The sequence below is a fragment of the Monodon monoceros genome, unplaced genomic scaffold (genome assembly GCF_005190385.1).
Source record: "Monodon monoceros isolate NGI ecotype Baffin Bay Population unplaced genomic scaffold, NGI_Narwhal_1 Super_Scaffold_18, whole genome shotgun sequence".
Lineage (NCBI taxonomy): Eukaryota > Metazoa > Chordata > Mammalia > Artiodactyla > Monodontidae > Monodon > Monodon monoceros.
In genome coordinates, this window is record NW_021703774.1 from 77633082 (window position 1) to 77659492 (window position 26411).

The 26411-nt window shown below is 39.2% G+C and overlaps 1 protein-coding gene across 2 annotated transcripts in view; it reads right to left on the minus strand.

Annotated features, from left to right (window-relative positions):
- The window catches only part of WDR3 (WD repeat domain 3), a 37314-nt gene that overhangs the window by 9511 nt on the left and 1392 nt on the right, over nucleotides 1-26411 (minus strand). For both annotated transcript variants that reach the window (XM_029231200.1, XM_029231201.1), the window contains exons 2-21: nucleotides 24129-24336; nucleotides 22919-23128; nucleotides 20506-20624; nucleotides 18806-18884; nucleotides 17536-17631; nucleotides 16163-16276; nucleotides 15906-16007; nucleotides 14912-15009; nucleotides 13880-13987; nucleotides 13128-13358; nucleotides 10271-10364; nucleotides 7821-7922; nucleotides 6482-6567; nucleotides 6183-6318; nucleotides 5402-5458; nucleotides 4283-4383; nucleotides 3943-4054; nucleotides 3662-3796; nucleotides 3325-3375; nucleotides 2732-2797 (exon numbers count right to left, since the gene is read on the minus strand). In XM_029231200.1, the coding sequence (XP_029087033.1) occupies nucleotides 2732-2797; nucleotides 3325-3375; nucleotides 3662-3796; nucleotides 3943-4054; nucleotides 4283-4383; nucleotides 5402-5458; nucleotides 6183-6318; nucleotides 6482-6567; nucleotides 7821-7922; nucleotides 10271-10364; nucleotides 13128-13358; nucleotides 13880-13987; nucleotides 14912-15009; nucleotides 15906-16007; nucleotides 16163-16276; nucleotides 17536-17631; nucleotides 18806-18884; nucleotides 20506-20624; nucleotides 22919-23128; nucleotides 24129-24299 (2268 nt within the window). In that variant the 5' untranslated portion in view covers nucleotides 24300-24336. The remainder of the gene's footprint in view (nucleotides 1-2731; nucleotides 2798-3324; nucleotides 3376-3661; nucleotides 3797-3942; nucleotides 4055-4282; nucleotides 4384-5401; nucleotides 5459-6182; nucleotides 6319-6481; nucleotides 6568-7820; nucleotides 7923-10270; nucleotides 10365-13127; nucleotides 13359-13879; nucleotides 13988-14911; nucleotides 15010-15905; nucleotides 16008-16162; nucleotides 16277-17535; nucleotides 17632-18805; nucleotides 18885-20505; nucleotides 20625-22918; nucleotides 23129-24128; nucleotides 24337-26411) is intronic.

A 26411-nucleotide genomic window follows, 5' to 3' on the forward strand; every position in this document is an offset into this window, starting at 1 on the left:
ATCCAAAAAAACCAAAATACCTTTCAAAATTGCAACCCAAAACTAAAATACTTAGCAAAAGACCTGACCAAGAAAGTGAAAGACTTATACACTGAGAACTATAAAACCGTAATAAAGAAAATTGAAGATGATTCAACGAAATGGAAAGATAGGGACTTCCCTGGTGGCACAGTGGTTAAGAATCTGTCTGCCAACACAGGGCACACGGGTTCGAGCCCTGGTCCAGGAAGATCCCACATGCCGTGGAGCAACTAAGCCCATGTGCCACAACTACTGAGCCCACGCTCTACAGCCTGCAAGCCACAACTACTGAGCCCACGTGCCACAACTACTGCAGCCTGCGCGCTTAGAGCCTGTGTACTGCAACAAAGAGTAGCCACCACTCGCCACAACTAGAGAAAGCCCGCATGCAGCAATGAAGACCCAATGCAGGCAGAAATAAATAAATAAATAAATTATTTTTTAAAAAAAGAAATGGAAAGATATCTCATGTTCTTGGACTGGAAGAATATTGTTAAAATGGGCATACTACCCAAGGCAATTTACAGATTTAATGTGATCCCTATCAAATTACCCATGACATTTTTCACAGAACTAGAACAAATAATCCTAAAATTTATATGGAACCATAAAAGACCCAGAATTGCCAAAGCAATCCTGAAGAAAACGAACAAAGCAGGAGGCATAACCCTCCCAGACTTCAGACAATACTACAAAGCTACAGTAATCAAAACAGCATGGTATTGGCACAAAAAGAGACATATGGATCAATGGAACAGAATAGAGAGCTCAGAAATAAACCCACACACCTACTGTCAAGTAACCTTCAACAAAGGAGGCAAGAACATACAATGGGAAAAAGACAGTCTCTTCAGCAAGTGGTGTTGGGAAAGCTGGACAGCTGCATGTAAATTGATGAAGTTAGAACACACCCTCTCACCATACACAGAAATAAACTCAAAATGGCTTAAAGACTTAAACATAAGGCATGACACCATAAAACTCCCAGAAGAGATTATAGACAAAACATTCTCTGACATAGATAGTACCAATATTTCCTTAGGTCAGTCTCCCAAGGCAATAGAAATAAAAACAAAAATAATTAAATGGGGCATAATCAAACTTAAAAGCTTCTGCACAGCAAAGGAAACCATAAAAAAAATGAAAAAACAACCTACAGAATGGGAGAAAATATTTGTGAACGATGTGACTGACAAGGACTTAATTTCCAAAACATACAAACAGCTCATACAACTCTATAACAAAAAACCAAACAACCCAATTGAAAAATGGGCAGAAGACCTAAACAGACATTTCTCCAAAGAAATACAGATGGCCAGTAGGCACATTAAAAGATGCTCAACATTGCTAATTATTAGAGAAATACAAATCAAAACTACAATGAGGTACTACCTCACAGTGGTCAAAATGGCCACATTAAAAACTCTACAAATAACAAACGTTGCAGAGGATGTGAAGAAAAGGGAACCCTCTTACACTGTTGGTGGAAATGTAAGTTGGTACAGCCACTATGGAAAACAGTATGGAGGTTCCTCAAGAAACTAAAAATAGAATTACCATATGATCCATCAATCCCACTCCTGGGCATATATCCAGACAAAACTCTAATCCAAAAAGATACATGCACCCTTATGTTCATAGCAGCAATATTCACAATAGCCAAGACATGGAAATAACCTAAATGTCCATCAACAGATGAATGGATAAAGAAGATGTGGTACACTAGATGGGTGGGATAGGGAGGGTGGGAGGGAGACGCAAGAGGGAGGGGATATATGTATACATATAGCTGATTCACTTTGTTATACAGCAGAAACTAACACAACATTGTAAAGCAATTATACTCCAATAAAGATGTTTAAGAAAAAAAAAGATGTGATACAAATGTACAATGGAATACTACTGAACCATAAAAAAGAACAAAATATGCCATTTGCAGCAACATGGATGCAACTAGAGATTATCATACTAAATGAACTAAGTCAGAAAGAGACACAAATACCATATGATATCACTTATATGTAGAATCTAAAACATGACACAAATGAACCCATCTACAAAACAGAGACAGACTCACGGACATAGAGAACAGACTTGTGGCTGCTTTGGGGGAGGGATGGAGTAGGAGGTTGGGGTTAGCAGATGTAAGCTATTATATATGGAATGGATAAACATCAAGGTCCTACTGTGTAGCACAGGGAACTATATTCAGTATCCTATGATAAACCATAATGGAAAAGAATTTATAAGAATGTATATATAACTGAACTACTTTGCTGTACAGCAAAAGTTAACACAACATTGTAAATCAACTACACTTCAATTTAAAAAAAAGAGTCTATAATCAAAAAAGCAAACAAACAAACAAACAAAAACCCACTTATTGCTCACCCCACCCCTGTGATTCACATTCAGTAGGTTTGGGCTAGGGCCTGGGAATTTTCTTTTCTAACAAGTTCTCAGGGGATGCTGATGCTTCTGGTCTGGGGGCTCCACTTTGAGAACTACTGCCATAAAGTAAAGGAATTAGAATAGGGGCTCTTAACACTTATTTGGTGATTTTAGGGTCAAATCTAGAAAAAGGGCAATTTCATGCTGTTTTTATTTCTTATAATTGTTTCCTTTGTGTTTTTCTTTAGATTTTAATAAAATACATTTTGGAAATAAAAAAAAATTAAAAATGAGATACTGCATTCTAGTATCAACTTACTGCTTTGACCGTTTCAATAGTTTTCTTTCCAGTAAAGTAATTGTCACCTTGAGTCTCTCCCGGAACCTGCCAGGAACAGAGAGATCCTTTAACAATTTCATTGACAGGTGTTAAAGAGCCAATAAATTAATCTTATATCCAGAAAAGAACAGACATTACTATGTTACGATGACTGTTACATGGTGTTATCAGCTACCATTAACTGAGTACTTAGTAAGTGCCAGACACTATGTTAAATGTGTTATATGCATTATCAGAAGAATACCCTGCTCTACAACACGTTTAAAGACAATGCCCAATTTCTCAATTTTTTTCTGATTTTTGATTTACAGTGAAACAACTGCCTGAAGCCTCCTTTAAAAAAAAGCCAGAACGACAATCATTCAATACCAAATCTGGTCGATCATTTGTCCCATAAAATCAGGATATACAGCTGGATTAAGAAGGACTACACAGATTCCTTCCCGTATCAGCTGTGGATGACTTTGACATCTAGTCCCAATTCTAATCCCATTAGAAATTCTTGAAATTACAGTAAATTCCGATAAGATAATTACAGGACACAGTCTGAGGGTCCCGAAAGATTTACTTACTACTGGTTGGTCTTCTTTGGCCACACTCTCCTCATATTCTGCTTCCCTTTGCTGACAAGAGATAGATATGAATTAATTTCAAAGAAAAAAAATGACCCCTATGTGAAGTGAAATGAGACAGTGAGAAGCTGCTTCTTTCACAATCCAACCCCCTTATGGCATCTCTGTCTCCGCTTGGCTGCCGAATTGGTGTCAGCAGTCTTGGAAACATCTTTTGGAGCTCAATGGACTTGCACTGACTGAGGTGTGACAGCACTAGACAGGAAACTCGAGCTGAGACAGCGTGTCAGATACTGACACCCACCAGCACATTTGTAACCAAGGCTGAACACCTTACCATCTCCCTTTCTTCCTCAAGAATAAGAGGCTCCCTCGTTCTCTCCCAAAGTCTCAGAGATTTGTCATGGGACGATGATACAATATAGTCCCCACTGGGGCTTACAGCCAAGCACCATATTTCCTGGTGATGCCCCTGCAGAGAGAAAGGACAGAAAACAAAAATCCTGAGTAAGAATACCTTATTCATAGACCGCTAACTGCTTACATTAGTGGGAAATCAACACTTGATCTTAAAAGAAGTTCTTAAGTACTGAGCAAGCAAAGCAGGCAAGAGGTTACCTCCAGAGTTTGTATGTGTTCAAATTTGTCTGCATCCCACTGCTTAATCTTATGGTCTTTCCCAGCAGTGAAGAAGAGGTGAGACTTGGGTACAAACTTTAGGTACATCACACTGAAAAGTGAGAGAAGTACTCAAATGTCATCAAATTCCTCATCATTAAAAAGAGTCTTATACACATAAATAGCTTTTGAACAGCTAGTTCTAGAGTGTCTGACTATTTATATTTTAGAATTTTTAATTTCTGACTATCTGAGAACACTAAATAATAGACACAGATGCTCCCGGGAAATGATACCTACAGGTGACTCAACGGGAGGTCTTTGAAAAGATGACGCCTACCTGTCATCATGTGCAAACAGAGACTTGTGGCAGTCCCCAAAGTCCAGACCCCAGATCTTCACATTCCTGTCAGCAGAGCCAGTTGCTATCAGTGCTCCATCCTAGGAGGAAGAGAAGTAAAACATTACTTGATTATCTGAAACTCTAATTGGAGAAAAGCTAACCAGAACATGTATCCCATTTCTTTCAAAAACATTATAATGCCAAAAAATTAATTTCGTCTCTTTACCAAGAGCACCTACATCCTCTCTTTTACCTACAGATCTACTTATAAAGCTTGTAAGTAAGCAAGAACTCTGTGGCTTAGATGTTTTGGTCCTGCTACAGGACAGTGTTATGCCTTGATGGAGGTTATGTTTACTTTGTTCAACAGATAGAATAAAGAATCTCTAATCTCTGTCATAGAGTTTGGGGGGAGAGAAGAGGGAAAGAGAAGAATAAGGCTGGGAAACAATCTACTATATAGAATGTTTATGACCTAGCCCTTTTTATGCCATGTCTCCTATCACTGATTTTCTTACCTTTCCTGTTTTAGCACCTAGTTCAAATTGCTGTCAACATAACAAGAAAACTGAAAATATTTTCTGACACCAATTTATTCTGTTAATGCACTGAGTGCAGACAAGCTAGAGCAGGGGCCAATTCCTTTTACACAGACTAGACATTGTTTTTAAATATATATTGCCACTCCTAATCATAACTAGACATTACAAAAAATATGACTTTGGTCAAGAGACTAGAAGTATACATAACGCAAAATACCGTAAATATTGCGAAGTTCCATTTTCCTTACAAACATTATACTTCAGAACAAAGCGGGCTGCCTTTTTGAAAGTTCTTCATATTCTAGGGTGTTCTACCAATTATATTATTTTTATACAAGAAAATACTATTTGGGGAATCCAAAACAGGGAGTTGGTTATGAGGATTAATTCAGGTATCTGTGAAAATATTCTAAAAGCATTAAAGAAATATATATATCTAAGGTATGATTTTTTTTAGGATAGTCAGTTATACAACAAACTGAAAAATACTAAAATGAAGCTATCAAGCCAAGAACTAAGATAGCATTTTAGAAAAGACAACTTGTTACTGAGACAGTATTTAAATTTTACTTACATAAGAGATGTCCATGCATATGACAGGCAGTTTGTGTCCATACAGTGAGAGAAAAAACTAAACATTTAAAAATAAAAAAAGAGTATAAATAACTCATGTCTATAAAACACAGGTATAATTTATTACCTGTAGACCTAAAATATAACTTTAAATACAATGCTAAGACTGTTCTGGATTGCTTTATGTCTGTAGTTTCAAAGAAGACAGTCAAACCACTGAAGGTGACTTGTACCCATATCCAGCATACAACCCCTGCATGCACTTGCCAAGAATGCTGCAGTATAGTGGAGCCAGGGCTGCTGCAGAAGCCTATTCCCTCAGTCAGAATATGGAACAGAGACGTTCTCTGGATCTCTTAGCTGAAAAGTCTCTGGAGCACTTGTTTCACAACAATATTTCCAGGCCCAGTCCAGTCCCACTGAGACTCTGGGCATAGAGCCCAGTAATCTATATTTTTAAAAGCAACTCAAATGATCCTGACTTACAGCCAAGTGTGGAATCACTGCCTAAGACACCTAGCATCGCTCTTAAAACTACTGGCTACGACAGGATTTTCTGTCCACAGATTTTCTGAACATATGAAATACAACTTGCTTTAAACAAAATTTATGAACCAAAGGATTCTTTTAAAACCCTAGCCTTCCTAGTGTACTTGCAATGTTTTGATTCACAAATTTTTAGAAACATACTACTGCTGGCAACACTCAAGGACACTTCTTTATAGTCTCAACCCAAGGTCAGTCAGAAAGAAAGCAAATATCCATAGGCATAACCATTGTACCTTTAAAGTATCAACATAGAAAACTTTCACAGTACAGTCCAGCAAAGACACAGCCAACATCTTTTGATTGGGAGAGTAACTGACACACAGAACTTCTTCATCTAGTTGCAAGGTTCGGGTTTGCTTCACAGAAAGCCTAGCATTACAGAAAGCATCAAGAAAAATGAGTACGAAGGCACAAAAAAATTCCAAAAACCCTCTGGAGCTCAACAGAAATATCAATACATGTCAAAAACCCATTCAATGGTTCCCGATTTTCGCTCCCCCAAAATGGACACAAATAAAAAATGTCCACTCACCTCTTCTGGGTACTGTTTTCATCTTTCACCAACTCAAAATCCCAGAACTTGACAGATTTATCTGCACCACCTGTCACAAAGCCACGCTGAAAATCAAATGACATTTCCGTTAAAAAAATATCTTAGTATAGAAACTTTCATAAGACACCTCAAAATAGTATAAAAGACCATTTTTATTTAATGGCATGGGATAAGAATTAGGATATGTGGTTTTTCCTTAACTCCCTTCATTGCTCTTTATGGGATGCTACCACAGATCCTACTGGAGAACTCCTAGCAGAGACTAATGTAGTCAGATGGTAACTAGTGTAAAGTTCTAGTTATACTTTCATTCAGCATCAGGAAGAAAGACTCAATGAACACTGCAGGGTAAGGCAACAGTCAAAAGAATTTGCTATGAAGTATTCAATTGGTTTTATCACATTTTAGTATTAGTGTAAGCTATAAGGACTACAGAGTCAGAAAACTACATCTCAAATGTCTATTCTGCTATTTCAGAGATTTGTAACATGGGAAAATAACCTTATAATGACCCTCAGTGTTGGTGCAGTTGTAAAGACTACCTAGTTTATAAAATCATTGTGAAAATAACAATAATGACATGATGGACGTGAAAACACTTTGGAAAAGAGAACACGCTACAAATGCTAGATGTTGCTACTATTTAAATTTTAAATGCTGTTTCATTTCTGACCCCAAATGGCATTACCCAGTCTAAATTCCAGGTTCCGTTTTTTTCCAAAAATATCTACTTTCAATGAATGAAGGTTTGCCACCATTGGGAGTATTCAAATAAATGGGCCACAATCCCTTAAGGTGTCAGAAAATATCTCAAAATGTTCTGAGCAACAGCACCATTACTGGAATAAGTACACAGTTCTCCAGGGTGACTCCTTTGAAGGGAAATACACTGTTATTGACTTGAAAAGGTTCACATATTTACTAAAAAATCACTAGATTTATATAGTCATAGATGTATGGACTAAAAGGGGAGCACGAAAGTCTACTCTATCCTCCACATTGTGTTGCCCCAGGAAGTATTTCCTCTTAAGAAGTATCACAAACCACTGGTACAAAGTCAGGAGGGTGAAGCAATTTGATGTCATGGAGCTGATGATGAACAGCAGCTGAACAAGATTTCAAATCATAATGACAGCCATTCATATTACCAGGCACAAGATACGGCACCACATATAAAAGCTACAGATTAGACAGAAGTGGGCTTTCTTTAAAGAAACCCTGAGACAAATCCCTGTTAGGCAGCAGTAGAACTTGATATAAGAAATGGGAAGTACAGCCAGAGTACTGAAGCCCAGATCTTAACATCTGGTTTAGTTACCTGATCTGGAGAGAGAGACAAGGACCATAAAGCTCCATCATGTGCATCTATTGTCTCCAGCAGATTTCCTGAGGCCAAGTCATAAAGCTGCAGCTTTCCTGTCTTTGGAAGACACAAAATGAACACACAACCTACACAGTTTCATAACCAAGCAGCAACAATGTAGCTAACTGCTCAGGAAACGGGCTTCCACGGTCCATGCTCTGTACTTCCTCTGTGAATAAATGTTGTTAAATCCCCTACGGACATGTTGGGTTAATCCTGGCAGGGTTGCTATACTGTACAACTAAGGAACAGTACAACCTTGTAGTACAGGACTACTGTCACTTCCACTGGTTTCCTCAACTTCAAAAGGTAAATATCATGGCCACAGGCATATCAGAATAAACATAAGAGCAAATGGGGAACTTAAAAAACCTTTAAAAAACTTAATCAGTCCTTTAAGTGGACTATCCTCTATGGTAGTTGGCTTAACCAACTCTTGATTTCCCCCTCTAGAATACACTGATAATGAGAAATACTACCTACAATGCTAGGGAGGGCAATGAACTTGAAACAAACAAAATCACAGTAGCTTAGAAAGCTATCAGCCACGCTTCCTGTTTAGACCATGTATATGCTGTGGTCATGGTGTAAGCACGGAACACACACAGTGGCAAAGCCTGCTCTATGACAAGCCTGTGCACATGTGGTGGAAAGAACGTAAGGGGAAGACTTGAATCCCAGGGCTGCTTCTCTCTAACTCTGACTGTGGGTAAATTCATCTCCATGAGCCCATTTTTCCATCTGAAAAATGGAGTTTATATCACCAACCCCTCTAAGCTGTTGTGGGGATTAAATGAGATCATGTATGTTAGCAGCATGGCACAGAGACTAGGCTAGGGATTCTGTCTGAGTCATACAAATAGTCTTTGAAGCAATGGGCAAAATGTTTTCCCAATAGCAGATAGCGAATGGACATTTGTTAAAAGAATGAATGAAAACTGAGGAAAACTTTTAACTGAAATTTAATGTTCTTTCACTGACACTGACCCTAAAATCTCTCCAGCTTATTTTACACTTTTTGCTGGACCAAAAATATCCATTATAACATAGGTTTTTCTAATAAAATAATCATGCACACATGGCATTAGTTTAGGGGGATAATAATGACAAATACTTGCAAAGCACTTTTCAAAATATTCCATAGACCTTATTCCACTTTATTTCCACTACCACCCCTACTACTACTACCATTCGTGCTACTTCTGCTACTAGTTCTTATTTATTAGTTATTTGCTGGGAGCCAGTCTCTGTGCTAAGTGCTTTGCAGACTGTGAGGCAGGTTATTTATATCATTTTACATGAAAAAACTAAGGCTCACAGGGTTGAGCAACTTGCCCAAAAGGTCTTATAGCCAGTAAGTGGAAGAGCTGGGATTCAAACCTAGGCCCATCTGGCACAAAAGGCTCTGCCAAAAAGCAAGTGTCACCATTCCATTGTGTAGATAATGAAACACACTAAGAGAAGTTATATGACTTTCTCCAAATTACCCATTTCGTAAGGGGAAGAACCTGAATCCAAATCCATGTCTGCTTATTCCCTCATGGTTATCTCCCAATCTGATTAGCAGCTGAGGACTTCATCAGTCAGGCTGTCTTTACCAAATGCTTCTATCTGCCACGCATGATGCTGGTACTTAATGTCTTTTATCATCAGTCTTCTCAAAACACAATTACACGTGTGCTCATAAAAAGATGCATGAAAGGCTGATCTCCAAAATGTTAGCGACAGTTATCTCAAGGTCATGATTTTAATTTTCTTCGTAATTTGACATAAGATTTGGTTTAAAAAAAAACCACAAAGAAAACAAAACTTAAAAATAAAAACCTCACGCTTCCCTGGTGGTGCAGTGGTTAAGAATCCACCTGCCGATGCAGGGGACAAGGGTTTGATCCCTGGTCCGGGAAGATCCCACATGCCACGGAGCAACTAAGCCCATGCGCCACAACTACTGAGCCTGCCCTCTAGAGCCCGCAAACCACAACTACTTAGCCTGCGCTCAGGAGCCCGTGAGCCACAACTACTGAGCCTGCGCTCAGGAGCCCGTGAGCCACAACTACTGAGCCTGCGCTCAGGAGCCTGTGAGCCACAACTACTGAAGCCCGTGTATCTAGAGCCCGAGAGAAGCCACTGCAATGAGAAGCCCACGCACCGTGACGATGATAGGCCCCTGTTCGTGCCGCAACTAGAGAAAGCCTGTGCGCAGCAACGAAAACCCAATGCAGCCCAAAATAAATAAATTAAATAAAAATAAAAACCTCAAAAAAAAGGGCAATGAACTAACACCCTCTCATACTATCTGGCCCTAATACATTTCCCATATGCTAAAATAGGAAGCATATTTCTCAAACAACTTTAAGAATACTGAGTAGAAAAAGTCCCCCAAATCCATGGAAAAGCCTGTTTACCTTTGTTCCTATGACCACCTGCCGATCACCAGGTACAAAGAATGAGCAAAGTGCATATTCGCAGGTCATCGTGCGAATACACTGCAGTGTAGACCTGTGAGAAAGAAGGAATCAAGAACTTGTATGTTAAGAGAACCTGCTTCTCCATCTGAGAGGTCAGCATGTACATTTCATACAAACTTAGCCACACAGAATGATCAATATGAGAAAGGATAAAGTCTGAATAACCCTGGCTTATTACAGTGAAGGGAGAAATTAGTAAGCGGCACCTAACTTTGTTTTCTTTCATGGCGGCTCCCAATCCTAAGGAACAGATTCTACGAAAGAGCTGAGAAAAGCATCTGCTGGGCTCAACAGACTGCCACTACAAAGAAGTGAGGCCAGAGGACTGCAAGTCGAATTAGCATACTGTATCCTTACAAGTAAAGTTCATTTTACTGGACCATAAGCATTCATCCGTGCAACAAACAGATATCAAATGCCCACTTCCTTCAACATTTACTGAATGCCAGGTACCATTCTAGGTGCTGGAGATAAAACAATGAATTAAACAGAAGAGGCCCCAAATCTCATAAAGCTTAACATCCTCTGGAAATGAGACAAATATTGGTGTATCAGGTGCTAACAGGTGCTATGGAGAAACACAGCACCTGGGGGAAGGGGACCAAGAGTACAAGGGTGGGAAGGGGAGAGCAGGATGGCCACGTGATGAGAAGAGAGGGAGAAAGTCTTAGCCAAAAGGGGAATATGGTTCCACGCAGAAAGGGAGCACAACAGCCATGACACAGGCACGCTCCTGTCGCCTGTAAGGGATAACGAGAAGGCCAGGGTGGCTCCACTGGAGAAGGGGACAGTGGTGAGAGACAATGTCTGTAAGGACTGTGGCTTGTAGTTAGTCCTTGTGAGATGGAGCTCCTGGAAGTGATATAACTTCCATTATAAAAAGATTACACTGGCCGCTGTGTTGAGTATAGACCACAGAAGGGCAAGTAAGGAAGCATAGAAGACTGGTCAGAAAGCTATTACAATCCAGGTAAGAGATGTTGGTGGTTTGAACCAGGTCATGGCAGCGCAGGTGATGAGATGTGGTTGAATTCCAGGCGAGTTTTTTTTTAAAACACTCTTTTTTTAAAAAATTTATTTTTGGCTGCACCGGGTCTTCATTGCTGCGTCTTGGCTTTCTCTAGTTGTGGTGAGCATGGGCTACTCTTCATTGCAGTGTGCGGGCTTCTCATTGCGGTGGCTCCTCGTTGCAGAGCATGGGCTCTAGGCAGGTGGGCTTCAGTAGTTGCAGCGTGTGGGCTCAGGAGTTGCAGCGCACAGGCTCTAGAGTGCGCGGGCTTCAGTAGTTGTGGCACGCGAGCTCAGTAGTTGCGGCTCGCAGGCTCTAGAGCGCAGGCTCAGTAGTTGTGGCACACGGACTTAGTTGCCCCATGGCCTGTGGGACCTTCCCGGACCAGGGATCGAACCCATGTCCTCTGCATTGGCAGGTGTATTCTTAACCACTGGACCACCAGGGAAGTTTTGAAGGTAGAGCTGATAGGATTTGCTAATGCACTGGACATGAGAGAATCAAGAATGGCTACAAGGATTTGGGCTAGAAAAACCACAGGAAGTAATTATTTACTAATATGGGGAAGTCTGTAGGAACAGAGGGTGGGGAGACTATTGAAGAAATGAAGATCACAAGTATGGTTTGGACATATAAAAATCTGAGATGCCTATTAGACATCCAAGGGTGATACAAACAAAAGCTTTGGACATATGAGTCTGAAGTTCAGGGAGAGGCTATGGCTAGAGATAGAAATTTAAGTGTCATCAGCTTATAGAAAGCCACCTGACTAGAGATCACAGAAAGTGAGTGTAGACAGAGAAAAGTTTCAAAGACTCTGCCCTGAAGTATTCCAACAGTTAGAAGTCAGCAAAATAAAAAGGGTCTAGCCAAGACTGAGAAAAAAAAAAACAGCCAGCAGAGAAAGAGGAAATAATGAAATTCAAACTGTTTCAAAGAGGAGAAAAGTTATCAATTCAACGACAGTGTCAAACGAAGCTTATTGGTCACTGGATTTTGAAACATGAACACCACTGATGAGATGACAAGAGCTGTTTTGGTGAAATGGTGGGGATAAAGGCCTGATGGAGAAAAGGAATCAGAGGATGGGGGGAGATAATTGGACAGAGAGATAAGGATGAAACAGGATTACTTCCTTCAAGATGGGAGATATCACAGTGTATCTGTATGCTGATGCGAACAACCCAACAGAGAGGGAAGATTAATGATGCAAGAGAGGGAGGAAAACTGCTAGAAGGAGAAATATAGCTTGTGATTACCTTTTGGTTAGGAGCACCAACAGTCACAGGAAGAAAGATTATGTGGATACAGATGTAGCTAAGGTGGGAGCATATGAACATTTTCTAGATGATTCCATTTCTTCAGTGAACTAGGAGGAAAGGTCATCAGCTTAAAGGGGCTACAGGTGTGAGGTGTGAGGAGCGGTAAGAACATGTGAAATAGTCATCTAGGAAAGTGAGGAATGAGAAATCATGGTAAAATTACTGTAAACCACTAAGAGCCTATTTGAATTTAGAGTAGGAAGTATGCTTGTGTTTTTCTCTAGCCAAGTACAGCAATAAGCTTCAGACATGGAATAAACTTACATTTTTTATACCAAATCTAAAAAGGCAATTTTTCCTACTCTAAACTCCACAGGCCTACAGTCAAAATGCACTGAAGATACATTTTGAGGGAACTGTATTTAGGGCCCTAAGAATAACTAACCATCAAGAGTATTAAAAACTAACTCAAAGGGAAGGAAACACTATTGGATAAAGCTACAGAAAGCTTCATTTCACAAACCTGTTCCATATCTTAACGGAATCAGCTGCTGCTGAAAGGACAGCGATATTGTCTGAGCTGAATGACAAAGTCCGCACATCACTGCGATGACCCCCGATGGTAATTCTGTTTGTCCTGACAGTCTGAGGAGCTGACATGGATGGATTCAGTGAATATAATTCCACCAAGTTGTTTTGCAGAAGGAAGACAGCCTTTAACTCTCCTTGAGGAGTATGAATCAAGTCAAAGGATCTGCATGAGAAAATATTCATAAATGTTCCAGCAACCATCTTAGCTCACAAGGTTAATTTTTTTCTAGGAGAAAAGCTTTGCAATGCCCTCCATCTATACAAAGTTTGAACAAGTATAAAGGATTTTACAAATAAGAGTGCTCTGAGTATTGGACAGTCGTCTAGTATAGGCTTTTAAGTCCAAGAAACCTGAGCTCAGATACTGGCTCTGACTTGTTGCTGTGCATGTATTCTTTTTTATAAGTGACCGCAAATCCTTTTGGAATGTGGGGTATACATTTTTCTTTTTAACTGGCAGCAAAGAACTGTAAGTAAAAAGCTAAAAAGCTATCATAAGAAAACAAATATGAGATGATGAGTAAGTGGGCCCATGGTGAGAGGCAGGAGCTAAGGCCACGATCACCATCTCCAGATACGTAATTTGCAGAGACTGCTTACAAATGGTGGGAAAAGCCGATACAATTTTGTAGCAACACTTCAGATACTTCTCTCAGATACCTCAGCTACTACATTTTCACTCACTTGATTTTGGCAGAAGTTTTGATATTAGTCACCCGTTGGATTTCATCTTGCAGAGTCATTTCAACATTGACTTCAAGGTCTTCCTCCTCCTCTTTGCAAGAATTTAATCTAGAGGAGAAAAAAAAAAGGACTATCATGCTATCACTTTTCTAGAAGAAGCTTTGCTATTACTTGAGTCAAGCTCTGGTCTGAGACCAACAACCTTTATTGAACCCGGAAGAGTCACTTAACCACACGGATTACCATGAGAATTAAACAATGTAGTGTACGTAAAAACACTTTGTGAACCACAACGCAATTAATATGAAGTATTCCATCCTATGGGTACCCTCAATAAACGGATTCTGAATGCAAAAGCCCATAAAATTTCTGGGGACAAGTCTTTGTAGTTCAAACTATCCCACTGAAGTGTCTCTGGTAAACTTAACTTCAGGACTTTTTAGAAAATCCATTACTCTGCACTTATAACCCAACCATGCCAAAAAAACCCAGAGATCTCAAAAGATTTGCTTTGGCAAATAAAAAATTTTAAAAACTGGTGACTTTGTATTTCTTTGAGACTTGATAAATTTCAACCACTGAGAAACTGATTTCTATGGCTATAATGACCTATTTATTGTAAGGTTATACCCCCCCCAAACTCCAATTATGTAACTGTCCAACCAGTCTTCCTTCTCACAGTCCCAAAGGTCAGCACTATGCAACCCGGATTCCGTCTGTATAGGCTGCTGTCACTGAAGACACACTGCTAGCCTCTCAGAATTAAATCATTTAGAAGCCATGTTGAATATCTGTACTGCCTTTCTCGTTCTGTGTGGCTCTGAGTGCAAGACCTAGGAATATGATAGTTATGAAGCTGTATTTAGAAATTAAAAACTTGGACTACCAGCACTCCATAAAATCTTCCCTAGCATTTAATGGTAATTGAAAACAGAGTAAATACTCCTTTAAAGAAGCCATAGTTTTTCCTTCAGTACTATGTGGCCCACCCACGATACTTGTTGACTAGTAGTAAATATTAAGAAAACACACTTTGCTTTCTTTTTAGCTTTCTTCATCTTCTTGTCTATTTTCTTCTGAATTTCCTCCTTGGAAAGGATACGAAACACTTCTAGCACAGAATCAGTCCCCTAGAAAGGCAAAAGGTTGATGTGAGTCCAGGAGAGGCAATTTGTAATTTAGCTTTTTCTCTGTAAGAACATTTCTCTTTCTTCCCTTACTAGTTGTATTACCATGGACAACTTAATCTCGTTGGGATTGCTGTCTCATCTGTAAAGTGGGAATTCACCACTTTCTACAATGTTACTCTGAGACTAAATAAGAAGTTAATGCTTTTTACAGAGTGAAATCAGAAAGAGAAAAACAAATACCATATGCTAACACATATACATGAAATCTTAAAAAAAAAAAAATTGGTTCTGAAAAACCTAGGGGCAGGCCAGGAATAAAGACGCAGACATAGAGAATGGACTTGAGGACATGGGGAGGGGACAGAGTAAGGTGGGACAAAGTGAGAGAGTGGCATGGACATATATACACTACCAAATGTAAAACAGACAGCTAGTGGGAAGCAGCCGCATAGCACAGGGAGATCAGCTCGGTGCTTTGTTTCCACCTAGAGGGATGGGATAGGGAGGGTGGGAGGGAGACGCAAGAGGGAGGAGATATGGGGATATATGTATACGCATAGCTGATTCACTTTGTTTTACAGCAGCAACTAGCAGAACAATGTAAAGCAATTATACTCCAATAAAGATGTTAAAAAAAAACAGAAAAAAGAAGCTAATGCTTTTAAATTGTTTAGAAAGGCAGGGATTTAATAAATGTTTGCTAATAATAAGAAGAATAAGAGCAATTACTGTTGTTGGGCTAACAGAAGTTAGGGAATATAGGTCCACACAATACCATATAAGGAAATCTTAACAGGACCAAAGAAAAATTCACCTCCACACTGAATACGAAAGAAGAACAAGTCTCTAAAGGAAGAGCCAAGTCCTTGTTATTTTCTCCTAAGCCTGGTACTCACATGGCAAGCAAGAATCCTGCCTGTCCTGTCGACTGCAAGGTTCACAACTCTGTCCCTTCCTTCCCGCATTATGGAACCAGCTTTTCTACATGTAAGGATGCGCTGCAGAGGAAGCAAGAGAAAAGATGAAGGTTAATAGTTCTGTTGACCCCTGAAAAGACATGATCCCAAGAAATGCAGGTGACAAAGATCTTCCCTAAAATGAATACTTTCCCACCACTCAACTCAACTGAAGGTAAGAAACAAAAATGAATTACATCCTCAGGAGCTTCATCCATCTCAAGGGTACCATCCTCTGCTTCATGTGTGTCCTGTATTCCAGGGGAAGACCCTTTGACTTTCTTGGGCTCTGGTTCTTCTGGGTCTTCAATCTGTTTCATAAAAATGGGAAAATAAAAGCTGAAATAGGGCTTGCCAGGTGGCTCAGTGGTTAAGAATCCACCTGCTAATGCAGGGGACATGGGTTCGAGCCCTGGTCCAGAGAGATCCCACATGCTGCAGAGCAACTAAGCCCATGCGCCACAACTACTGAGCCTGCGCTCTAGAGCCTGCAAGCCACAACTACTGAAGCCCGCGTGCCTAGAGCCCGTGCTCCTCAACAAGAGAAGCCACCACAATGAGAAGCTTGAGCACCGCAATGAAGAGTAGCCCCTGCTGGCTGCAACTAGAGAAAGCCCATGTGTAGCAATGAAGACCCAACGCAGCCAAAAATAAATAAATACATTTATTTAAAAAAAAAAAAAAAGCTGAAATAATTTGTTCCAGGACGTGATTTTCCCCCCAATGACTTAGAAACCTGTCCTTATAGCCACTGATAACTTCCATTTAGTGATCTCTCTGATCAAACCTCTTCAACGACAGCACATTCATCAGAATGTGTTAAAAACTGACCACATCAAGAACACAAACAAAACATTATTCATTATACCAGCTCCAATAACTTTCCACAGTCTAAGGACTATTGTTTCATAACAAGGTGAAAAAATGATGACCTCATTAATTTTAAAACCTTCTTAGGTGAAAGATCTACCATATTCTAGAGGGAAAGATTCATATTGGCATTACGAATTGAAAGACATTGCAAGAGAGGTTACATTTTCTCCTTAAATAAAAAAAAAAGATAAACCCTAGCCTACTAATGAAGAACCCATCAAAATGGCTACTGGACCCAACACCACACACCTAACTCCAGCTAAACCCTAAGGTCTATAACACCTTTCATCCACGCAAAATCTTTGATGATCTGAGAAAATGTGACAGATCTTCTCAGAATATACATATTTACATAAACATACACAAATTTCACATAGATTTTTGTTTGAGGGAAGAGGGTCACAGATATTCGGAAGTCCATCCGTGGACACCCAAAGGTCAAGGAATATCAAGCTAAGAGCCCTACAGACTAAAACATTAACATTACCAAGAGCTGTCAGCCTAAAGCTATCCTTCTTCCAAGTGCAAATCAGGGCAATGGACCATAGAATGAAGAAAAAAAATGTTTAGAAATCGCAGTAAGAGAGAATTCCAATACTATGTGAAGTACTCAAAAATTACATCTGATTCTAAATTCAACAAGTCTATGAAATTGCTAAAACATGACACTGCCCATGATTAGAAAAAAAGCAATTACCTCTCGCAGGTAAGCTATGTCCCAAGCCCTCAGCTCACTGTCAGAAGCCCCAGTGATGAGTCGCTTTTCTTCTGACACCAGAACCAACCCCCACACCTACAGGGTATAAAAATATTCAAATAATATGGTTATTAAGGGACTCCAGGATGCATGACATCACATTCCAAAAGTCTAAGTACACTGTAGTGAAATCTCTTTGGCACTGCAAAGTCTAATATTAAGACAACCCTTTCAAAATACACTACGAGAAAGCTCACTTTGAGAAAAAATGATCTGTGGTGGAAGTGTTGTTTATGGGGTAACTAGCAGTTTCTCTGTAATTTCCTATCCTTAAATTTAGATAATGGCTGTTCAGAATAAATCCTAACTAGAAGCCACTCAAAATAATGATTTCAAGCGTGGCACTTCTTTGATTTCAGCAGTGCCTTGCAAATGAAAGGTGCTCCATTAACGTCTATCAGAGCACAATTTTTAGCCTCAAACATCCATGAACTAAACAATGAAAACAACAATACTGTTGCAAATCAAGAAAGAATCTGCTTTTCCTCCTCATTAGTTCTAGAGTGTGTATATTCCTCATATATTCTAGGGCATATATATACAAAAATATATATAATTGAGTTATAATTAACATATAACATTGAACTAGTTTAAGGCATACAACACAGTGATTCAATATTTTTATACATCATGAAATGATCACCAAAATAAGACCAGTTACCATCCATCGCCATACAAAGTCGTTAAAATATTATACTGACTATATACCCTATGTGTAGATTCCATCCCATGGCTTACATATTTTATAGGTGGAAGTTTGTACCCCTTACTCACCTTCACCTATGCCTGGTATGAACAAAGCACAAAGGAGGATGCAAAGATGTAAAATATTCCCTGATCTCTACTGAACAGATCTATGTTCAATAATTATTATAATGGCTACAATTTGCTATTTACATGTCACTGGGCCAGGCATTGTACACATTAAACTTCCCTACGACCATAAAGGTGGATACTTATCATTTAAAAGTGATGAAACCCATATTCATGGGTTAAAAACTTATCCGAGGCCAATTTCTACTGAATGCCAGAGCAGCTGCATCTGCTCTGACGGTTGGCACTTTGTCCACCACTCCAACTTCTCTCTCTAAAGACAGTACATGTTGATTACTGTTAGTAAAAACAAAGAGTCATGAAAGGGCCAGGGAAGAAACCATCTTTTCCTTTCTGCCTTGCTATTCTTTCCCTGGGCCCATGACCCTACATATACCTCAGTTCGGTGGCCAACCATTGTTTTGAAGCAGTGCTGGGTATCAAGGTCCCACCATTTCACCATGGTATCTTTCCCACTAGAAGAAGAAATAGGAAAAAAATCTTATTAGGAAGAATCACTGAACTAACAGGAAAATCAAGGACTTATTTGTTGCCTTAAAAAGACAATAACACAGCAATGATGTCTAATGTTACTATTTACCTGACCTTTCTTTTAAAAAGTAAAGAATCCTAACTCTTTATATGTCTATTCTCAGGTAGAAAAATAAAATGTTCCATCTGTAAGCACAAAAATAACCTTGAATTCAGAATGCTACAGAACGCAGAACTTGACCAGTTGACCACCATTTCCATCGCCACAGCATCAACATTCCTTCATTCTAACACACAAACATCTTAGACCTCTCCTGCTCCCTTGTCTCCTATGTCCAGCTAGTCTCTAGGTCCTGAAAACGCCTCCTCTGGGAAGTCTCCAAGCCTCGATTCCTTCCAATCCATTTCTGTACACAAACCTGAAGTTAGGTCCTACTGCCCGAATTATTTTAATAACTTATCTGGTCTCTGTCTATTCTGTTCCCTCACCACATCCAATACATTACTGTCAGATAATCTTAATCTTCTAAATTTGCACTAACTCAAGGTTCTCTATGGATTCAAAATCAAGCTCTTCAGCACCATTCCCAAAACCTCCCATTAACTGGCACTTAATCTCCCTGCCAATGGGCTCTACTATTCCTGCCTCAAATGCCTGTTCCCTGCTTCTTCACCAATGTGAATCTAATATAATCCTGCTTCAAGACAAAACTGGAAAAAAACAAAAACCCAATTTACAAAGTCTTTCCTATATAATCCCACCTCACGGTGTTATTTCCTTTCCCTTACATTCCCTAAGCTATAAGGTGTATGTATATTCTAGTAGAGCAGTAGAGTCATTGCCTCACAGAATGTGTTATCTGAACAAGACACACTAACGTCCATGCATCCTATCCCACAGGAACAAATCCACCACTGGTACAGCATTTCGTGCTGCTCCTCTACACTGCCTTCTGGTTCTTCTATGGTTCTAATTACTATGGTTCTTCTAATTACTGCCTGGCAAAACTTAAGATCCCAAACTTTCCTGGGTGGTCATTCATTAGGAATGATAACTATTATATTAGGTTGAGCTATATGAAATTGCTGATATATGAAATTGCTGATATCTGACCTATCATTTTTAACCCACACAAATGGAAATTTCAAATGGTTCAACCTATGAGATGTTCAGAAGGCCTAAGTATGGAGTATATCTCTTCTCAAGAGGCAGGCTAAGACAAACATTTGGTATTCGCATCTGCCCACTGCTCCATGTTCGGCTTTTCTGACTTTCTAGGGATCCAGAAAGTAGACAGCTCATCCTATACAAGGTCTGTTGAAGAGTTAAGGAACTATGGAAAAGCTGGTATGAGGGGAAAATAATGACAAATCAGAAAAGGGAATTAAAAAATGCTATAAATAACTCTGGACAGCATCTATGACACCGTTTGGGAGGGGAAGGGAGGGGAAGAGAGAGGAAAAGCAGCGAGAAGAGGAAACTAGCACATGAGCTTGAGTATAGTGCGGAGATACAAGTAAGGAATGAAACAAATTCCCTCTTTGAAAACCTCTCCAGTGAATTCACCTAGAGAAAAATGGAAACGAAACTTATTATTTCTTTACCTAGTAACTAGCAGATTCTTGTCTCGTAGAAACAATGCTTGTGTAACAGCGTCCTTGTGCCCCTTTAGACGGTAGAGGCCACTTTCATTGATCACATCCCACACGATAGTATCTGTGTCCTAAAGGAATCAAATATAGAAGAATTTTCTTTACCACATAAGGCCTAACTTGACAAACAATATTTTTATCACAAAGTTGATATGTAGTCCTTATAGAAAATTTGGAAATCATACAGAAAAGCACAGAGGAACCAAACACCAGTTGATTTCACCATCCAGATATAACCACCACAGGTATTTTGTTGTATACTATTCTAGTCTTTATGTATACATACATGTTGTTAACTGAGATCATGCTATTCCTATCACTGTATAACTCTCCTTTTTCTCATTTAATATACTTCCATGTCTTTCCACACTGTTCTCATTTTTAATGGTCACATAATAACCAACCTTAAGGATATACCATAATTTACTTTAAATTTTTTCTATTTCAGCCATTTAGGCAGTTTCCAATTTTCTGCTATCATAGATATGTGGAAATGAACATTCTTGTACATCTATCTTTGTACATATCTCAGATCAGAATAAAAACTAAAAACGGAAATTCTTGGGTTAAAAGGTATTTCTATCTTAAGTCTGCAATTCAGGGTGATCTCCAGAAAGGCTGCACCAATCTAAAGGTCCACCAAGGATATGTATGACAACACCAGTTTTCCTATCCCTTCATCTCTGGATATTATCAGTTGCTCAAAAAACAGTGCCAATTTCAAAAGTTGAAAGGCTGTCTCGATGTTTATTTGATTTGCATTTCTGAATACCAATGAGAAATTCTGTACATGCTCTATGGTGATTACTGGCCGCTCTGCACCTCCTTTGAACTGCCAAGTCATGTCTTTCATCTTCTTTTGGGTCTTATTTTTCACTTGTTTGTTGGTTAGTAAGACATATTAATCCTTCCCTTTTATAGTGGAACTATTAAATACTTTCCCTTTTTCATTGTCCTTTAACTTTATTTTTTCCAGTTTTATTAAAAAAATAATTGATGTACATCATTGTATAAGTTTAAGGCATACAGCATGACAGTTTAATTTACATATATTGTGAAATGATTACCATAATAGGTTCAGCTAACACCCATCTCCTCATATAGATATAATAAAAAGAAAAAAAGGAAAAATAATTTCTCCTTGGGATGAGAACTCTTAGGATTTACTCTTGACAACTTCTTTATAGTGTTTAAATGCACAAATGTTTTAAATATTCAAATATCAAGCGTTCAAATTTATCAGTCTTTTCCTTTATAATTTCTTTCCTTGCTGATATGCTTGAAGTCTTTTTCTACCTTGATATCAAATAAATATTTATTTATGTATCTTCTAGTTTACTTAAAATATCATGGTTTAATATTTAAGTCTTTAATCTGTGACTCTTTGGTACACAGCATGAGGTAAAGTTTTAACTTTAAATTTGCCCCCAAATAGTTTAAGTCCTGTTTCATAAGTAATCCATCATTTTTCTACTCATCAAAAATGTCATCTTTAAAATATACTAATTAGGTATATCAAGTGGATTTGTTTCTTGGATTCCCATTTGGTTACAGTAATCTGACTATTTTGTATTAATGCCAGGTTAATAACACATTATAAGTTATGACTTCATAATGCATTTTAATATCTGAAACCTTTTAAATCTAACCCTGAAAAAAGAAATCTGAAGCCCTTTTATTTTTTCCCAAAATTCTGCTATTTATTATTCATTTGTTTTTTCAATATGTTCTTTTAAATCATTTGGTCATATTCTAAAAAAACAACAAAAAGACCTTTGGGATATTTAAATTGCTTTATCTGTATAAACTAATTAGAACATACGAGCATCTTTTCAATACTTTGTCTTGCCATTCAAGAACATGGTTTGTGTCTCTATTCACTCAAGTCTTCTGTTACATTCTTTAGTAAAGTTTCACAGTATTTTTGTGTCCATTACTTAACATACTTTTGTAAATGGAATCATTTACATTCTATTTTCTGATGACTGAGATATAGGAAAGCTACCGATTTTACCAAAACGAATGGCCAAGAATCATCATTTTGACTCTCCTTTTCCAATTTGTTTTGTTCCCCCCAACTTGTGTACTGTTTTGGGTAGCATATCCACAATGATGTTACATAGTAACTATCATGGGCATCCTCACCTTGTTCCTGTATTTATAGTCTTTTATCAGTGAATCTGACAGGAATCAAAATGAACCACCCAATTCATATCCATCCTTCTCACTCTATTCTACCATCTATACTATTTTGTACACCGAGTGCCCACTGTTTGACACAACAATGTTTATGAATAACCTGCTTCAGCAGTAGCCTTACACTCCTTTCTAGATTAAAGTCCAGGCACCTAATTCAAGGTCTCACCTTGGACCCAGATGCCAGCCTGCCTCCTAGCTGATCATACTTCAAGGAAGTGATTGCTGCTTTGTGTCCATTGAAGGTCACATTTCCTTCCCCACTCAGGAGACTGAAGATTCGGATAGACCCATCCTCATAACCAACAGCTAAGTGCAGCCCATCTGGAGAGGGGCACAAGAAAGTGACTTCGTGTTTAAGCCCCTGAAGGATGAGAATCTGAAATAATAAGAATTAAAAACAATGTAGAGGAGTTAAGCATGTCATCAAGGAAAAAGTGTGGGAATAATCAGGCACAGTAAAATTAAGAGCATCAATAATTCCAAATCACTCTTATGAATAATAATGAGTCTCTGGACTCTATCTCAAGTTCTTTAATATAGAAATTATTATTTGTACAGGGTAATGAAACATTCAAGAAAAGGTAAAGCTATACTATTTCTCCAAAGCTCTACATTAGCATAATACATGCCAAAATTTCCCAAGCAATGGAATAAATTACTAAGTCCTTATTCTATGTCAACACCAAATGATTTTCCATAAAGGGTTATAAACACATCCTTGATTTAACTGAGCCCCATCCCAGAAACCAACCTGCATGGCACTGGAGTGCTACAGTGATGTATCCCCAAGGGACTCTGGGGGACACTAAGTATCAAAGTATTAACCTCTTGGAGGTCACAAAGTGAGTGGACAAGATCAAAATGCCTGTATTTTGTTCGGCAGAAGTGGTAGGCTTGGGAATTCAGAGTCATACAAAATATCAAAGGCTAGTTTAACAACCATTGGGCCTCATCTGCATAAGTAAGAGAAAGATTCAGTCAACATAGCAATATTCCTTTTAAATGCTTAATTTCTGTAACTAGTTGTGAGGGCAAGTAGAAGAACTTGAAAAATGGAGAACTGGTAAAGTAGAGAAAAACAAACATGTTGGGAATAATGATTACAAATAATTACCTGTAAATATCACTACAAATAAATACCCAAGAGGTAAGCTCTTTTGGTTGTGGTTTTCAGAATACAGTATAGAAGAGCACAATAGAATGTGATACTTGGCTATCTGGACCCAAAGGAAAAAAAAAATTTCTAGAGGCACACACACAAAAAAAAAAATCTGTGCATGACAAAGTCTGTGCATGACAAAGCAGACCTCTCCCACTTCTGCCTCCACCCTTAAATACCCATAAATCAATATCAACCTAGGTGATTTCTCGCATACCTTCTCTCCCTTCCTTAAGTCCCAGATGAAAACATGTTCACAGGCTGGTACTGCCACATAGCGTCCTTTTTCACCACGAAGTGTCACAAAGACAATATTACCCTTCTGGCTGCCAATAAGGCCAAAGACTGCACTGGCAACATAGCGTAGGTACTGCCTGGTGAGCCCCATGTTCTAACATCTGATACCACAAGTGAGGCAGCTGCACCTGCAAACAAAGAAAACTGAGTTCTTGGGTTCTGCTAGGCTGGCAAACACCAACTGCATATCATGTAGTTAAAAGTACATGACCTGTGGTTGCTTAACCTTCATTTACTTTGAATATATTACTGACATAAAATACCCAGACATCTCCATTTTTTATTCACTGCTGACTCAATGTGTAATCTCTCACTCCTCAAGTTTCGGATTGGTCACACTGTCATGGCCACCTCACAAATTCTGACATGTATTCCCAATGCAGCTTAACAATTTGCTTCTGCCCATTCAACTACCATCAAAGTTTTTACACGGAGACAGACAGCCTGAGACTGAAAATATTTATTGGTGAGCATTTATTGTAAACCTACTAATAATGAGACAGGCACTGATCTAGACGCTAGAGATATGGTGTTGAGTAAAACAACATCCCTGATCTTGTGGCACTTACCTTCGAGCACAGTGGCTCTCAAACTCCAGAATGTATCTAAATCACCCAAGGGATTATGAAAACAAATTGCTGGGAACCACCTACACCGCACATCCCCAGGGCCTATTTCTGATTCAGTAGGTCTGGGATGGGACCCAAGATTTTTCATTTCTAACAAGTTCTCAAGTGATGCTGCTGCTGCGGTTCCCCGCTTTGAGAACTACTGTAACTAATACGTGCAGGTATGCCCTGGATTTCCAAAGTAGGGCAGCCACCTGCCCTTGGCACACTGTTTTTCAAAGTTGCCATAGTTCTTATGTAACCGAGCAGAACCCTACAGGGCCTTCCCAGGTCAGGCACCACCGCCGCCCCCCACCCCTCGCCCCCCGCCCCCGCCGCACCATGTCCTCCACCTGCCTCCCGTTAGTAGAAAACCTTTAGCCTCCTAGTAATCAGAGAAGTGAGAAAATGCAGAAACAAAGGAATCAAGCAAGACAAAATAAAAATAGTTTTAGCCATTAAACAAAATCAAGGATCTTTAGGTTCCTCCTCAAGGGCTATGGAGATAATATTCTGAACCATATCCTTGAGCTGTTTTGCAGATACTGAAACCCCAACCAGGTGGAAGAAGTTAACTGAATGCTGACCACCAGCACGTAGACTCCAGGCCAGTTGGAACTAGGTTGATGGTGTTGACTCCCAATTACCTCACCACCAACCAATCAGAAGAATGCCCACCAGCTGATCACATGCCCCACCCCCTCTCCCTCACCTTGACTTGAAAAACCTTTCCCTGAAAGCCAGTGCCGGGGAGGGGTGTCTTCTGAGCATTAGCTGCACTTTCCTTCACCACAACCCGGTGTCAGTAGACTGGCTTGATTGCCCACAGGGGGGCGGACCCAGCTTTGGTTTTAACAACTGCACTAAATCAAATTCTCTGAAAACACTTGGTTACCATAAGAGACAACTAACTGGTGAAGGAGATAAATTAAGCTTGTCTGTTCTTAATATGGAAACGTGAAAGGTATTCTCCCAAACACCGGTGCAGCTTAAAAAACACAAGAATACTAAACAGAAGTTACAGCCTTCTTCTGGAGCTGTTTTTGTTTGTTGCTGTTGTTGGTTCAGTTTGTTTGGTTTAACGCTACAGGGTCTCTTTCTATTACAACCTGATGTTTTAGTCTACTTTAACAGGAAAATATTCAATGCCTGTACTAATACTTTCTTTTAATGACCACTTACAGGCCTCATTTTTCTTCTCCTAGGAACCAACATAAAGCCAGTTAAAAATGAAGGGAAGATAATATTAACATGGCAAAAATGCTCTTCACCTGGGCCATTTGATCAATTCTTTACCAATTCATCTTACTCCTCTGGCCCCAGCCCCTTAACTGTAATTGTTGTTCATGGTAGTCTTCCACAATCTACCACAGTATTTTCCTTGGAGACTTCATACAGCACGCCTAGGCCCAGGGACCCACCACATCCCTACTTCCAGTCCGGCCTACATACCTGAATACTAACTATACAGCTCCAAGAGTTTATTAGACATCCCCATCCGAACACCTTGCCATATCACATTTAACGTGTATAAAACCAAACCTACCTTGCTTCCTGAACCCTACTCACTTTTTTCTGAGTCTCCAAGCCATTCA